Genomic DNA, 17,456 nt, shown 5'->3' on the forward strand with positions numbered 1-17,456 from the left:
GTCATGTGAAAAATTCATAACAGTTCTATTTTAGTCAGAAAGTATTATGATGTACGATTCCATTACTCATAGTGAGAGGCCGATTTAGGAAATAAGCTTTCAGGCCCTTTAGAGTTTTCATCACATAAATGTCTTTTTATGTATATTTGTTTTTTTAAATTAGATAATTTTGAATTTTTTATGTCACTTTATGTCGGTCTGGTGAGGAGAGTAAGTATTTTTGGCAAAACATGAAAGCACTCTGTGATATTAATTCATGCAAACATGAAAAAAAGAGCAAACATAGAGATAGCTGCACTTGTTGTGACTAAAGTGCAGAGAGACGTGGCACACAAAAAATACTTCATCAAAATTAATCATTTTAGCTTCAGTAAAGTGTGTCAGGTGGTTCTGATATTAGATGCTGGATTCAGACTCCATGTTTAGTTGGAATAATCCGTCCCCCATCAACTTTGCATTCTGAAAACTATCCATGTATCGAGCGTGATGAATTGGATTGTGTTGAACCTGCGAAACTTTTTCCATTATACAACACCCATTTATTCATTGATTCATTTTTGATGAAGGCTAATAAGACTGTGTACAAAATGTCAATGTACTTCCTGCAGGCACTAACGTTACGGCAGTGAAGTATTGGATAATGGCTGCTGTGACATCTGCAGCTACTGTACATGAACAAACTTCAAATACAATGAGCATGTATTTGTCTCACCGCAAGTGCTAATCATGATGGAAGTATCGGAGGGGCGATGCATGTGCGTTGTGTATAGGCTACTATACAGTATATACACTAAATATTATATTTGTAGAGCTGTGTGCAGCGCTCTTTCCCCCACTGTCGCTAGCTCTCCTTCTATCTCTTTCTCTCTCACAAACAAATGGACCATCTGTCAAATTCAAACTGACCGTCAGCAGCACCGGGAGATATACTCCCACCCATGTTCCATCAAAGCATCCATAAAGTGTTTACTGTCTTCTGCAGGCAAGAGTCAGCATGAATTCAGTACATAACACTTTTGCTGTGTGCATTCACATGACAATCGCACAGCTCTCAGCAACAGGCAGACCTCAGCTCAACACCGGCCCTGCTCTTTACAAGCGTAACCCCTCCCCCCAATACTGAATGAAACACACAAAATGACTCCTGCGACTTGTCAAATAGGAAAACACACTCTAGCTGTGGTCATGTGGGACATTCATCATTATGGAGCCTGACAGCAGTGACTGGCTGGGACAACAAACCAATAAAATGCTTTAGCCGTAGCCTTATACAAAATGTGACTTCAATAACCCGCTCAAGTTCTGTTGAAGAATGGGATCAAGTTCTAATCTTGGATATCATTTTTGCCGGCATTACTCAATTGCAGCATAGACAGGGCAAGACTGAGAAATTTGAGAAATGAGTGGGACACGTGACAAAAAGTCTGGGCTGAATTTGGACCACAGGCCAAATGAGCAACCAGGAAACAGGCCAAATGAGCAACCAGGAAGCAATTCAAAATCCAGCATTGTGATTATGTTACCTCATGTTCAGCTTTGCAGAGTTCAGCGGGGTAAAATTGTGAGAACGGAAACCCCACTTCCGGTCTAAAGATTAAACGTGATAATATTTCTATCATGAAAAATGTATCTGTCTGGCATTTCAATCACAATTTGTGCATGTTACAGCAGAAAGTTCAAACGATCATATTATAGGGCAGCTTTTAACTACTTTCATTGTTAATAATACTAGTTTGTGGACGCTTACTTCACTTTTTGGAGGGTAAAAGTGTGTTTGATGTACATTATGTAATAATCTAGTTGTTGGTGCTCACCCTAATTCTTAATTTTATTGCAAAGTCATAAATCCCAGCTCAAAAACCTATGCAGAAATGTAGCAGCATGTGTAGCCTTGTTAAGACGAACTAAAACACACTCTAGTATTGTACTAAGCCATAGACGATACCAGCTAATTGGTTACGCTAAGTTAGCCTGCTGCGAAGGCTGAGAGCTCCTGTGATTGGCTGACAGGTGAGGTGGTCGGGCAGAGGTAACAACTCCACCGTCATGAAGAGTAACATTGTGAGATAACAATAAAAAAATAAAAATTTATAAGAAAATGTATAATTTGAATAATATTAAGTTTAGTTTTCATAATATGCAATGGATCAATTTTTAATCAGTAACGGAATTATTCCACAATGTATTGGTTCATTCATTAACTTAGGTCAACTTAGGTTCATTCATTTGATTATTCATGTCATGTTTTATTTATTAAATAACTCTTTCAGGTTCAATAATCTACTCCACCCTCCCACTGCCCACCCAGGATGCGGTACCTATATTTGCCATCTCAGGCACGGTGGCGCTGTAGGGGCCTTCGTCAAAGATAGGAGGATTGTCATTGATGTCCTGCACCCGAATTATAAACTGCGATGACGGCTCCAGGGCGCGGTCGGTCTGCCTGTCAGTGGCCGTGGCAATGAGACGGTACTCGTCCTTCTCCTCGCGGTCCAGTGGCTTTGTGACGTGGATGTTCCCTGTCTTCTCGTCTATCACAAAGACCGAGCCCGCCCCCTCGCCTCGCAGGACATACTTTGTGCGTCCATCATTCCTGTCCATGTCTGTGTGGAGCTAAGTGAGGGAGGATGGAAAGAAAGATGGAAAAATTGGAAGGGAGATGGTGTAAATGGGTAGAAATAGAAAGAAGAGAGGGTAGTGAAATGTAAGGACAGACGGGAAATAAAAGACAAGAGTAGACACAGGTTAAAAATTAGGTTTGCTTTTCCAAGACAGGCAGTGAAGACCAAACAAGAAGATTATCCTCTGTATGCCTCCTGGATATAATGAATTTAAACAGAGGCAGACAAAAGAAATATGCACAATAACAACCCCCCGTCTCTCACACACACATGCACACTTTTATCCGATTGTACTGTGTCTCATCTCTCTTTTCCTAGAGTACGAGTAGTTATGAACCAGGATCTCCTTAATCTCAGTGATATCCTGAACACATGCCCGCCTGCTCGCTCTTAAAGCCTCTATTCACTTTTTGAGCAGCTGTGGACGGCGAGAGCTTACTAGTCTGTGCACATGCGGCGCCCTGGCTATTTAATGAAAGCGCCAAATCAAAGGGATAATGAACAGGAGGCCAATCAATTATTCCCTGACTAATAAGTGTGTATGAGGGAGAGTGGAGGGGTGCCTGGCAGAGGGACATGCTGTATCGATCACAGCCCCGTGTTGTACTTTATTGGATCAGCGGCCGGTGGGACGGCGGAGCAGCACAGCGACCGGCGTCCGCTCATGCAGGGAGAAGTAATATCAGGGCAGGGCTCCACACTTTCCCCGGTCCCCAACGTGAGACACACGCCGGCGGGATGCACCCGGCACAACAAGATTCAATCTCATTACTCTGTACCTACGTGGATCGAATAGCAACTGCGACCCAAAAAAAAAAAAAAGTCTATTAAATTGGCCCCCACTTTCAAGAAAGTGTGACAGTGTGACTTTAGTTGGAGAGAAGAGAGCAGAGCAGCGGCTGGGGAGGGGATGGTGGTTTAACTCAGGAGGGCATTGTTGCGTGGCAACAGCTAAGCACATTTGCTAAATGAAATGAGAATGGATACTGTGAATCGAAATGTTCATTTACTTTGAGGACGGCCATTTTTCAAGGGGGGGGCAAGAGCACGGATACGCCAGCTTCCCAGGGGGTAAACGACGAGTGCGGTTGTTGACAAGGTTGTTTATAGCTAAGAAAGCAATCATAAGTTCAGAAAGTTGAACGCTGAAAGTGTTGGGAAAATTTAGCACAAAGTCAAAAGTTAAACAAAACACCCTTTGTTCAAATGACAATGCAGATTGGGAAATCTGAAATCACTCTCACAAACAGAGAGGGTGTTTTGTGAGGGCACTACACACTATATCCCTGCGCCCTGCTGTCTTTACATCAGCTGTGCCACAACTAGCTGGAGCTCCACCCCTGCTCTGTACACATGCCTTTCTCCCAGCAGACATTTTGATTTGTTGCAGTAGGATAAATACCATATCGGTATCGGGGCAATATTGGCCCAAATGACTGGATATCAAAAGAAATACGAAGTAAAATCCGATCCGATACATAACAGTCAACATACCAAATAAATGCCTATTTACGTATCTACAAAGCCTTGCATGACATTCCTGTATCATCATTTTATGTTCATTTATTACTATTAAGGAACAGTTTACAGTTTTTTGCTCATTTAAAATGGTGCTGACCAAAAACATCCTGCCAAAAATTCTGTGAGAAATAAAACAGCAGCATTCCATAACTCAGTCATGTTGCTGGCTATGTCTTAGGGGGAGTTGATTATTTCTTTCACAGTTGAGATGGCTAAGTGCATCCTGAACAATCCAGTGTTAATATTTTATTTTAGGAGTGGGAAAAAAAGAGTGCATCAGATTAGTCTCGGATCGGTATCGCCAGATACTCAAGGTTGCTTTATCGGTATCGGATCGGACACGGAAAGTGGTATTGTCCCATCCCTAATTCCATTCTATTTAAGTGTCCCAGTAAACCACGATTGCGCGTGAGTGATGCTACAGCATGCTCAATATTAGAACCCTCAAACTGAAGCAGGTAAATACATCCAACATGAATTGTCGAGTTTAAACAGGTTTTCTGACTGTGATATGTAAAAATGGTTTCCAGGTGGAAAAAAAGGAAAAAGAGCTGGACTCCTGCTCCTCATTCCCCTCAATCAGCCATTCCCTTTACTATCTAACCACAATCCACACTCCTCTGATTTGACATTTTGTTCCCGTCTCATTTTACCGGTCTTGCCTATATTTGTCTTTTGGACCTTTTGAAACATGCATCACTATTATCTTCACTGCTTCTTAGATTTTTGTTGGTCTATTGAGCCCAGACCAGCCATCGACCAGAACTTTGACAAAGCGTGTCATCTATGGCACCATTAACTATGTGGATTCAAATACATTAAGCAGATACAGTGTATCTGCTTTATATACAGCATATACAGCATGTATATGCAGTCAATTAGTCTCCAGGAACAACTCAAATACATGTCAGTACAGTGCATATTTATAGTAAACTAGATAAAATTACTTCCCCATGCACCCTTTTACTGGGAACCCTGATACAAAACACAAATGTGGCAGGAGCAGCATTGCAAACATTCAGTTGCCTGCCTGAATGCCATTTAGCAGAGGGCACGGAGAAGAGAGCGAAAGATACACATCTCGCACGTCACTATTCATGGAAAAATCTAGATGCGCACAGCCGACAAGGGGCCAATATGTGCAGTATCTTGGGAACCTGCACCTCACCTTCACTCATGTTACAATGACATTATTTAGTTTCGCCTCACACAAACTACTTAGATTGTTTGTTTTCATTGTGATATGAATAGGTAGAAGTTATGCTTGTGGTTCGTCTCATACTGTATATAACTGGTCAAACTGTGAGAACAGTGCCTTCCGGTATGAAGGTTAAACGTAGTCATCTTTCTATCAGGAAATATTTATCTCTCCCAGCGTTGCAATAAAAATTTGTGAATGTTATATCTGTTTGAATGATGCACGAAATTGTGCTTCTGTGGACACACTCAAAAAGACAAACACACAGTTCAGACGATCATATTATGGGGCAGCATTGAGCTGCTTTCATTGGAAATAAAACAACTTCATGTACACTGACGACACATTTTGGTGCGTAAAAAGGACATTATACATCTAAAATAGAAGGTGCATTTGATGAACATTAGCATATAAATAAGAGCTGCGAAAGTTAGTCGATTAGTAATCGATTATTAAATTAATCGCCAACTATTTTGATAAACGGTTCAAGAAGTAGATATTCTCTCTATTATATTTGTTTTTTTTTAACTAAAACCAATTGCGTATAGATCCAGTCAGGGTCGCACAAGGTCACTGAAAAGTGTTTACATTATGACCTACACTGAGCTTGGGCTACATGTCATCGCCTGCGGGGGCCAACTGGGGCCAATTGGCTACAACGTGGCCGGTCAGGACCACCGCGGGAGCCCGGTTCCTCGCTGCCCTTAATGAAGTGCCATTAACAATCAGAGTCTTAACGGCCCCGCAGCTTAACGAGGGGACTTAACGAGCTTCTTAATGAAGCCCCGGCCATCGTTACCACAGTGAGCGGTGGCAGCGCTGATTGAACGCGCCGCTCAGAGTCATTCTGGAGCACGAGACAACCGCCTGAGGAAACCAGATCCATTTAAGGCTGACCTCTCACCCTTATCTGTCCCTCCAAGATTAATAGGGAAAGTATAATAAGGAAAACGCACTTAACCAGATGTAACGACCACGGATGTTTTACGGCGACGGAGGTGGCGCGGCTTTGGAATAACTTTCGGCTACCTGTCAGCGTGCAAAAAACATCCAAACAATAATGCAACACAACTGGCTATCACAATACATCACGTCCGCTCAACGTGAATAATATGACATCTCATAACTCCTGCTTTTCATATCGCCAAAACACTATCCAATACATCAGGAGCCAAACAATATGAAGCCACTGGCCACAAAAGTCAAATTTACTGACGTGTCACCTCTGCTCAGAGAATGATTTCAGCCTGATAAGCTGCCATTTCCCTTTTCCCTCTTGTGCACGCAACAGCCAGCCTCCCTAGACTCCTAAATCTGTTCAATTACTTATATTATCATAAGGTAATATGCTTATATTCATATACTCAATTTCACATTTCTGCAATAACGATAAATCATCAAGCGAGGAGGAAAAATACTCTCTGCCAACCTCTAAATCACTTAAATAACTAATACCCCATATGCACAATTTCACATTTCTTCCTGACAATAAATCATATAAACACCAGGAAAATGTGTGTTTTTTTTTCCACCACTGCATTAGTCTAATGAATGTGGATGCTTTCCCCCTACAAATTTGTGTGTGTGTGTGTGTGTGTGTGTGCACGTGTGCGTGTGCGTGAGAGTGTGTGTGTACGTGCAGTGCCGAAAGGCGTACAGCGGCAGTATCGTGCACCATTGAGCCCTGCGATTGGCATTGAAGTTCAATTCCCCAAACATATCAGGGAGAGTTTGCAGGGGGCACGCGGGCAGGTATGAGAATATCCCCCAATCTCCCCTGGAAGCCCCTGGAGCAGGGGGGCAACTATTCATCTTCAATGTGGCAGCTTCAAAAGGACCGGAGGCCTACAGAACAACCATGACCCCCACGGGCCAGTCAAATTCCACAACAAGGCTAGGTGGAGGTATTGCCGCGGGCTGGGGCCGAGCCAGCTCTTTCATATCAGCCTGCATCAAGCCTGTGTCGGGCAGGGCAGAGGGGCGAGGGGTCAGCCAATCGATTTGGAGCAGGCCCTCAAACTCCGAGAGTCGTCTGAAGAAACAGGCCCATCAGGGAAAACAGGGGCAAAATTAAATTTGGGACAGGGCCCACATGAGTTCAGAGAGCCTGTTTGAAATGGAACCGTTGCTTGTGGCCAGTTTTACCAACTACTGAGATATCATTAGTCTTGCTTGAGGGAATGTGTGTTTGTGTGTGTCTGTGTCGTTGCGTGCGTTTGCTTCTTACACTTATCATGACCATTTTAACAACAGTGTTTCCATCCGTGTGTGTGTGTGTGTGTGTGTGTGTGTGTGTGTGTCTGTGTTGGCCACAGTAACTCTAAGAAAGTGGTGTAATGACTCTCCTTCGCTCTCCTTCTGCCCTGGCTAAACCTCCACTTGGCACAGTCATTTGCACAGAATGTACAAGGAGCCAAGGCGTGACTAAGAACGTGTGTGTCTGTGTATCTGTGCCTCCGAGTGACCTGGAGCCAGGGAGTGTGTGGCGTTTAATAGAGCACAGCACAAAGCCAGGGCCAACATCCACACAGCGGCTAATAATTAAAGTCTACGACTCTCCAGCCCCGGCTGTGATCGGCTCTGCCTTCATCTGATGTCTTCACTCACTCTCCCATCTGGAGGGCAATAGATCCCCATCTGGAGCCCATGAGACACACCTACACACACTGATGCAAACACATACACGTTTATGGAAACAGATAAAGCGGGCCTGCACGACGTGCCTCACATTCATTGGTGGGATCGTTTCATCGGTACAGTTCAAATTGAACAGGTACGGGACTGTGTGAAAATGATTGGCAATTGGAGAAGAGGCCTTGTGATTGTATTTTGTCAAATAACCAACTAAGTTGAAAGTTAGAAGTGAAACAAGGAGCGCTTTGTTAATGGGTAAAATTTATGAATAGTTTTCTAAAGATTTCAAGAATTTGGAAGGAAATGTTAATGTATTTATAATAGTTAGGGGTGGTGATTTGAAGATGCATTCATTACTTGTTGTTTTTGGAAACTTGATATCTGTTTTTGTGTATCTATGTATATGAATGTTTGTGTGTTGAACTATAATTTTTTTACATATTCACTCACACCTGGTGTACATTGACCAAATCACATCTAGGTCACACTAGAATCTTATGATAATTCATTCTTTGGAATCCAATTAATTCAACTCTGTTTCCTTTCTTTGCCTGAGATTGCTATCAAATTACATTTCTAGGAAACTGTGAGTGCTGACCCAATTCAACCAGGGAATATTTTTTACCAACCGCATTTTTGATTCTACATAATCAAATAAAGATGTATCATATCAGATGATGTTGTAGCCTGATTACATCAGGTCAGATCTGACTGTACGTCATAACTAGGTCAAATACATGACGTCCTCGCTGCATGAGGCACTGTTGAATATTCAGGAATAAAATGGAATATAAATGTTTGTGTAGAATCTCTAATAAGTTACTGATTATCTTAACCGAAATAAATGACGGTTTTTGGTTTTACTGTCATTATTTTGGACATCATTTCATTCTCTGATTTCAGCTTCTTAAATGTGAATATTTTCTGGTTTCTTTGCTCCTCTATGACAGTAAACTAAATATACTTGGCAATCTCGGGGGTTTGGGAAACATGAGGGGAAACATTTTTTACCATTTGATGACATTTAATGGTTTAAACAACTAATCGATTAATCGAGAAAATAATCAACAGACTAATCGATTATGAAAATAATCATTAGTTGCAGCCCTAATATAAATAATAATATGAATACTTTAAAGGGGCAGTAAGCGATTTAAATCCAATACACTTTTTTTGTAAAAATTGGTTACAATAACATTGCAACGTCGTTTTAAATAAGTCAGACATAGCAAAGGACACAGGTAGTCAAACAATTATAAGCAAAAACTATTACTAACAATAATTGCCATCGTGTGAAAAGACCCCCCTAAAACAACTGGCGAAAACCACACTAAACAACCGCAACCACGAAAAAGTATGCAAATAGTGTTTCACTCATGTGCATCCACATTCCCGTGCTGTCATTCGACTGCCTGGCTCTCTCCTCTAATCAATGCAGAGGCACATAACAAAAAGCACCTTCCATTTATGCAGAGGCACTCGAACAGAAACAGAGGCAAAAACCAGTCAGCCTCTGAGGAGCACTTGAGACTTCAGAAGACAGACCTTTGTACTGTGACTAAGTTTTAAATTCCGTCTGAACTTTCAATCAAACCCACTCTCGCAGCGGGTGTGTGGGGGGAAATTCCCTTTTGTTCTGCGCTCACAGTAGAATGTCAAGACGGTATTGAAAACAAGTCTCCCCTCACTCCCTATCTGTTTGTCTTACAGCGAGACGTGGTTTGAGTATGTCATGGAGGAGCGGCGGTTAATTGTTTAGCATTGATCCGCCATTGATTCCGCATCGGGGTTTGGTCGGTGTCGATCGCCTCTTTAATTCGGTTGTGGTGTGGACATGTTGCCCTTTTCCTGTTTGATCTAATTCAGTCTGTCTCTGGAGGGCATGATGTGTGGCCTGCACTTCAACATACACACATACACAAACAGACTGCGGAATCCTTCTGAGTCACACAAGCACACACACTTCCTTGCGCATTCATTATTCATCGTTATTAGACTTTTTCTTTAGCACCATTAGCTGTTCAGTGCATCTCGCCACTGTTCCCTTCCTCCGCAATACATTATTCAGGACAAAACTGTGCTTTTAGCTTCTGAGTATGCAAATCCCGCTTTTGATTATCATAATCAGCTGATGCATGAGAGGGTGTGTGTGTGTGTGTGTCTGTGCGTGTGTGCGTGCGTGCGTGCGTGCGAGGCTGGTTGGATGATTGTTTGTGTTTTATTGCTTCAGTGCTCCACTCTGGTGGCGTATACTTCACATCATATTTTAGCCGAGGGAGACGAGCTCGGAAAAGGCCACTGGAGGCTTAACTCTGTGCTGTACATTTAAAGGGCAAATCGCCCACATATATGCCAACGCGTGCCACAGCCAAGAGGAATGACTCTCACCGTTGGCAAACCAAAGGTCTGTGTGTGTTCGCATGTGTGTAAACAAAGGCAGATGTGTGTGCAGTAATCGGAGTGAAATTCAAGCACTCTTTATCATCTTTTTCTCGTAAGGTATTGAGTTTCTGTGAAAAGACGTGCAAGGTTGGATAACACTTACTGCAAAAATGCTCTACTGTGATAAAACTTATGTATAAAAAATATGTAACATGCAGTGTTGCACTGTAAAAAAATTATTTGCAGTATGCATATTGTCACACAGGCTTTTTATACACATAATACATTGTATGGGGGATGTAGAGCACAAACTGTACCATTGTCTCAGCATGTGTGTGTTTGCACTGGCGAGCCTCTCAGGATGCATTAAAAAATTAACGTGTGTATTTGCCTGTGTCAGCAAGCAAAAGAGACGATTCCCTCCTCTCCTTACCTTCTGTTTCCTCTACTGCCGCTCTTCAACTCCCATACGCCTCATACTTCTTCCCCCTTTTTCCACCCCCCTCACATACCTCACCCGTGCACTCTGCTCTCCCTCCCTCCCGCCCTCTTGCTCGTCTCATCCTCACCCTGCTCTCGTCCTCTGGCCTGACCTTACTAAGCACTGCTCTCTTTCGGTGGCCAAGACCTTTCCATGTCTTCTTTCTTCCACTCACACCAGCTGTTGTGCACAAACAATAAGTGTTCAAAAAATAGAACACATCTATGTTTTTAATACAAAGCTAACTTTTTTGTAACAAGGGCAATTACTCATACTGACAAAAGTTCATTTGATGCCAAACAACACTGATTTTCTGTCCTTAACAGATCACATATTTCAACCCCAACCATCATCTTTTCCTAAACTTAAACCATGATCACAGTTGTCATCATGAAACAGATGAACAGTGATTTGAAACAGTTTTGGAAGGAACAAACACTACCTGTAGATGTACGGATGTACTTGAACGCACCACGCTAGGTGGGTCGTAGGTATTACATCAGGTGTGCAACAGTACAGTATACGATGAGACATGTGTACAACGGCCAATGGCAAATGCTTCCTTAGAATAAATACGACGTTAAGACCAACTCAACTTTGTGGTGATTAACGTGACAATAACAATAATACTTGGATGTCACATGACAGTGGTAATCGGGCATCGCTTGGCAACAACATTTCTATCATGTTGGCTGTTCAGTACAGTCACAACAGCGAAAATAAAACCATCAAATTCATCATTATTAGATGTTGCCCAAGAGATGCAGTTCAGCCAAAGAGGGCAAATGTGCTGGTGCTCGGGCAACACTAGCCAGGCCTTGTGCACGTCCCTAGACAATTACACTGGTTCATTTTATCAATTGGATTTGGTTTTATTACTGACTCTGACTACTTCTGTGTGGCATGTTACTGTGTGTGACCGAGTAAAAGTTCATGTCCTCATTAAGTAGGAGCTTGTGACCATATTTAGGTTACCAACGTTGCTGTCTTTAGTCCAAGAAAACTAAAGCTCACAGCTGTGACGCTTGCCCAACAACCCAGTTCACGGCAGCGTTAATGTGAACAATTGGAGTACAGTGCACCGACTGAAGCAAATATCAACATTTTTGATTCAGTACTTTGATATTGATGGTATCAAACCCCATGCCTTGATTTAGGGTATGACTCTTGGGACTTAGCCACGACTGGATAAATGTAACGCTCACTGTCAGCTGCCGCAGTCAGGTTCATAAGATATTGATACTGTACTGACATGCCGCGAAGCTCATCCACTTTTAGCTGCTACGGTAGCTTTAAGTTGAAATCAGACATGTTCAGCCAGAGTGATGCTGCTGTAATCTGTTCCACTGCCCGAGGGGGGGACGTGTCACCTTAAACGCCGAGCATCCCTCCCCTTCTCGCTCTCGCCCTCCCCCTCCCTGTCTCCGTCTGTAATGTGACTTTGTCTCTTTTTTTGGCCTCCTCTGCCCTTTTTCTCTCGCCCCTGCCCTCCGATCCCTGACTCACGTGCTCCTTCAGGGCCACAGGGAGAAGTGGAGCGCACGGTCCAGGCCAACGCATAAATATTAGCTCAAGGTCACGGTCACAGAGCTCAGGCTGGGCTATGCATAATCATGAATCCAACTCCTGCAAAGCCTTTTTTCACTTCACATATTGACTTTGTCTCACCGGCTGAAAACCCACCACGTGTCACTTACTGACATCGCTAACCATGGCTGGTTAACCTCAGGTGGTAAACCCGCTCCAACTATTAATGCTAATTAACTATTAATGCTACATTACCTTGGGGTGTTAAGGTAACACATGTACTAACTCACGCATTCAGGGTTATCTACAAATGCCTTTTCTCTTAAGTTGAAAATGATGTTGTGATGTGTGAAGTCTTCTATGAGATTCACATACTCTCAGTAATAAAACAGTGCCATTCTCATATCCGGGAGAGCGGTGCTTTACATTCAGATGCTCCCTTTGCTGATTTGTTCGACATATCCCAAGATGAAACATGGGGTTATAAAGAGAGCAGGAAGATTGGAAGTAAAGGAGAGTTGGGACGCCTGTGTTACCTTTGAATTCTATAGACTCCACAGATTCTCCTCCCTAGGCTTGCTCCCTCAGTCATCCCGTCTATTATTTGTGATCCTGCACCCACTCAGCACAGAGACTCATTTGAATCTGGCCTCCACAGGGGCTTGCAATAACATGGTATTTAATCCTTTTTTTTTTCCCTTCCATTTCTTCTCACTCACTCTACCCCCTACTCTGTTGTATTTCCGTGCATGTAAACGTTGCCCATCCCTGCGCCGTCGCTCCGTATTCCCAGCTGCCTCTTTTCATAACCCTCTCTCGCTCTCTCCTCGGTCTGTCTTCGAACTCGCTTCAGGCCTTTGCGGGCTGTGAGGTCAGCTTCAGAAATGTGTGTGATCTCTCACTCCTTCTCCTCCTCTCCGCGTTTAACTGCCTCACACGTTCTTCCCCTCTGCCAGTTGTAAGCCATTAACCTTTCCTCACTTTCAACCACTTTCACCCCCCCGTACCAATCCACTCTGCATATCCACACGCCATTAACACTGCCCTCACTGTACTGTACGTTCCCTTTCTTTTTCTAACCTCACTTCGGTTTTACCCATCTCCTTCCAAATCATCCCCTTCATTGTCCTGCATACTCTGCCCTGTCTCGTTATCTCCCCCTCTCCTCCCTCCCGACAACACTGCAGTCACTCTCTAATTGCCCGTTCACCCCCGCTGTGCTCGGACCCACAGGCTAAATGATTTCTACAGGGAGCGTAAGAGCGTACATTAAGCACACGAAAACACTGCTTGCAAGGAGCCATTTTTTTAATAATTATTATTATTGATGAGGTCCTTTTCAGGAGGTGTGTGTGTGGGGGGGGGGGGGGGGGGGGTGTGTGTGTGTATGTGTGTTTACAGTTTGTGTTGCCCTCCTACTGGCGCATTCACACATTCCTCTTATTTGGATTTTTTTTTTCATCTGTGTGCTCTGTGCCTCTCTACTCTCTCCTTCATTCAGTTTCATAAAGCACACTTTTATCTGAGTAGCAGCAGGACTTTCAAGGTGATGTGTTTTGTGTACAAACACAATGTGGATTTTAACCAGTTTTGGCATAAATATATATTTAGACTTCAGAGAATGATTATGTGTTTTCCAGAATGTAGGTGTAGGTCCTTCTCCGGTCGTGTCAGGGAAGAAAAAAGCATGTGATCATGTATTACATCATCAGCTGTTCCAAGTGACAGCTAACATAAAAAAACTACTGGCCCATAGACTACTTACAAGACTAGAGAACGATTGTCCAATTTCCATGTGTGGATGGAGTAAGGAATAAGGAATAAGCGACTCCGAATGCATCATCATGTAGTCTTCTCACCTTATAGTCTGTGGGCCAGTATTGATCTGAATCAGAAATTAAGTGACAATGAGCAAATACCACTGGCACATTTTGGGTGAGCTAAATATACAAGAGTAGTTTTCCATGTCACTTTTTATAACAGCGCATTTATCCTTTGCTGGAGGAAACTCAGTTCTCCAGGCAATTCATGTGGAGTGGCCCTTTAAAGTAGCCTTAGATCAGCAGCACTGTACTCAGTGTCAGGGGCGCCCTTTGAGGGAAACATATTATAATATTCATATATAATAGTAGTATTGTATACATTTATGGAACGAGAAGCTCAAATCAACCGATGTGATTGGTTCATAGCCTTGATATAATGAGCTTATATCACGGCTATGACGTTGAATAAGTTTGCACAGGTCAGTATCATTCTGAGAAAGTAACACTTATAAAGTAATAGTTGTCGGTAGTTTGTCAGCCGTGTGGGCAGCTAACAGAACAGAAAACTCTAAACTAAATAGTGTGGATGTTATTTTGCATTTTTTATAAAAGCCTGAGAACATACGCCCGGATCATTTCTCCGTCACCTCTCATACGAAGGTCTGCAGCAGACACTTCGTTACCGATCAGCTTATAGAGCCAAACCGGCCGGAAACAGTTGAGCAGTACTAAGTAGAACCCAGAAATGGTTGTGCAAGTAGCCCATAGCTCAGTTCACTGTTATAAGGTAAGAGCAGGTGATTGGCGGAGAGGGGGAAATTGCTGTTCCGGGAGGGAGCGAGGCGACAGGGTGAAGCTGTGGAAACTTACGAGAGCGTGAGGTCGAATGGTTGTAGCTTTGGCGTGGGCTACAGCCCACAGTAGCCTGTGAACTGGTCCTATATAAATTGCTGGCGACCGTCTCGTATCCTTGTTTCTGATGAATGCTACAATCTGTTGCATGGCAACCACCGTGAACTGTGCAGGCAGCCAGGAGGGACTACTTTTTTATATTCGTAAAAATAAATAGCTCACAATACGCTCATCTTATCACAGGGGGTCGCCGGGAACAACGCTCCTTAACAGTGATATGATGAGCGTATACCACGGCCTGTTGCGAGCTATTGCTTAAGTAATGACTTGTAAGAAGCTTTTTGATGTTAAAAGTATATATTGGGCAGTTTAATCTACTAAAAGGCATCGTATTTTATTTATTTTGTGTGTAAATAATGATAATAGAAAATAACAAAGAAGTAAATATAGCTTTGAAATGAATGTAACATAAACTAGATACAGAAAAAGCACTTTACCTATGCACTTGAGTGAATTAACTTTCCAACACTGTCTTGCAGCTAATGAGGAAAGGCCTTTGAAGAACATAATCTGCAGTGCACACGTCCACAGTCTCAGACAGCGGCTCTTAACTTCCTGTGACTCGCTCCTTGCATCACACAGTCGACTGTCTCAGGCGCTTTTTTCGTAACCCAACACGTGTGCGCCCAGAGGCGCGGCACAGAGGCACGGGAGTTAATAACTGAACGGTCAATAACCACGTTATTTATATATCTTTAGAAGGCCCCAGGCTGGACGAATATTTTAACAGCACTTTGCAAAGCAATTTTCAGCAGTGAATGTTAAGTAATGATTCAACACAATGAGAAAGCTATCGAGTATTGTTTAATGTGTCAGAATCTGAAAGCGTTTAATAACTGTTTCACATTAATATCTACACTTTTATTATTCATATTGTGCTGTAGTGTGAGTGTCAATGTCTGGCGATGAATGAGACACTAATGTTTATTGTGTAATACAGGCATTTTTCACTAACTATGAATTATGTATGTTCATGCTGATGTTAATGATATGCTAATGCCGACGACAGCCTCAGTCCATTTCCTGTTGCACTTGTGAATTACATCTGTGCGTCACCGAATTGCTGGGTAGCTCTTGCGTGTTAGTTGATATTAAGGTGGCACGGGCCAAAATGGAGGCGTTGGAATTAAGAAGGAACTACTATATATGTCACATTTTCTCCCCACACAAGGTCTCAGCGAGTTTGCATTTCAAGAGGAGGGAGAGGAGGGAAGAAAAGCTAATCATAGAGGGGTGGGTTTTTTTCTTTCTTAATCCCAGCTCTGCTGAGGCGCCTTTTCTCCTCAAGAAAAATCTGTTTCTCTCAGACTGCCACTGCAATCACTTGAAACACCATTACAGACCATGTGACAGCATCAATTAAATTCACAATTATCGTGGGACAGAGACACTCCAGCGCGATAAAATACAGTAACACAGCATCGTGTACAAGTCTGTGTGAGTGTGTGTGTGTGTGTGTGTGCGTGCTCGTGTGTGTGCATGCATGCGTGATTATGTGTGTTCGCTTGCTTGTGTGTACGAGAGAGTGTTGATCGTGAGCAGAGTCAGACGATTCACTACTCATAACATTTTTCGCCCCTTTTTCGCAAATTCTTATGAACGTGAACAACTCTCAAGAAAACAAGATACGGCAGTAAATAAAATCTTTGACAGCATAAAGACGCTTCAAGGGTCACTGCAGCGAAGGTGACTGAACAACTGGTAGCCCGACGCATTTTCTACATTTCATACTGCATGAGATGTCTCTGATAATTCCTCTAACGGTTTGGAAGAGCAAAAAAGCGCTTATGAGTATCCCACAGAAAAAAATTACACTGGGTGCTGCCACTGTGTCCACAAAGTTGGCCCGTAATTCATCGTCAGTTTAGCAGCAGAGCCTTTGTCTCCCATTGACATCACAGATTAGAGTCTTGGCTCTTGTTTCCAGCTTTAGCAGAGATTTATCTAGACCAAACTGTTCGAGTGCACGCCACAAACAGCATGAATCAGTGTCTGGGGTGGACTTAAAGAGGGGGAAAGAGTTACATACAAAATCTCACCTCCAGACGTACGTGGTGTGTGTGTGTGTGTGCGTCTGAATTTGTGCAATCGGATGAAGGAGCGACATTGTGTTGGATCTGGCAGGCGGAGCTGCTCTGGCCTGTGCAGTTAATGTCTTTATGCTCTCCATCACAGCTCTCTTTATTAAAGCACAATCAGCTGCCTGATATGGAGAAAAAAAACAAAAAAAAAACAAGGAAGCGTGTCCGCATTGATCTCTCTCTACCTATAGTGCTGGCCTACACTGGAGCAGAGCAGGAGATTAAAAATTCATAAGCGTATTTGGATCTATAAGAGCATTATTCATGTGTGCTGTCGCCGTCTAATACAGTAGGGTACTAATCATACGCATCTCTAGCCCAGCAAACAAACACACA

At 43.0% G+C, this 17,456-nt stretch overlaps 1 protein-coding gene across 1 annotated transcript in view; it reads right to left on the minus strand.

The window, feature by feature from the left end:
• LOC118311660 overlaps positions 1–17,456 on the minus strand; it is a 129,000-nt gene that overhangs the window by 59,389 nt on the left and 52,155 nt on the right. The window contains exon 3 of the mRNA XM_035635680.2: positions 2,319–2,613. Coding sequence (XP_035491573.2) covers positions 2,319–2,613 — 295 coding nt within the window. The remainder of the gene's footprint in view (positions 1–2,318; positions 2,614–17,456) is intronic.

The sequence above is a fragment of the Scophthalmus maximus genome, chromosome 5 (assembly GCF_022379125.1).
Source record: "Scophthalmus maximus strain ysfricsl-2021 chromosome 5, ASM2237912v1, whole genome shotgun sequence".
Taxonomy (NCBI): domain Eukaryota; kingdom Metazoa; phylum Chordata; class Actinopteri; order Pleuronectiformes; family Scophthalmidae; genus Scophthalmus; species Scophthalmus maximus.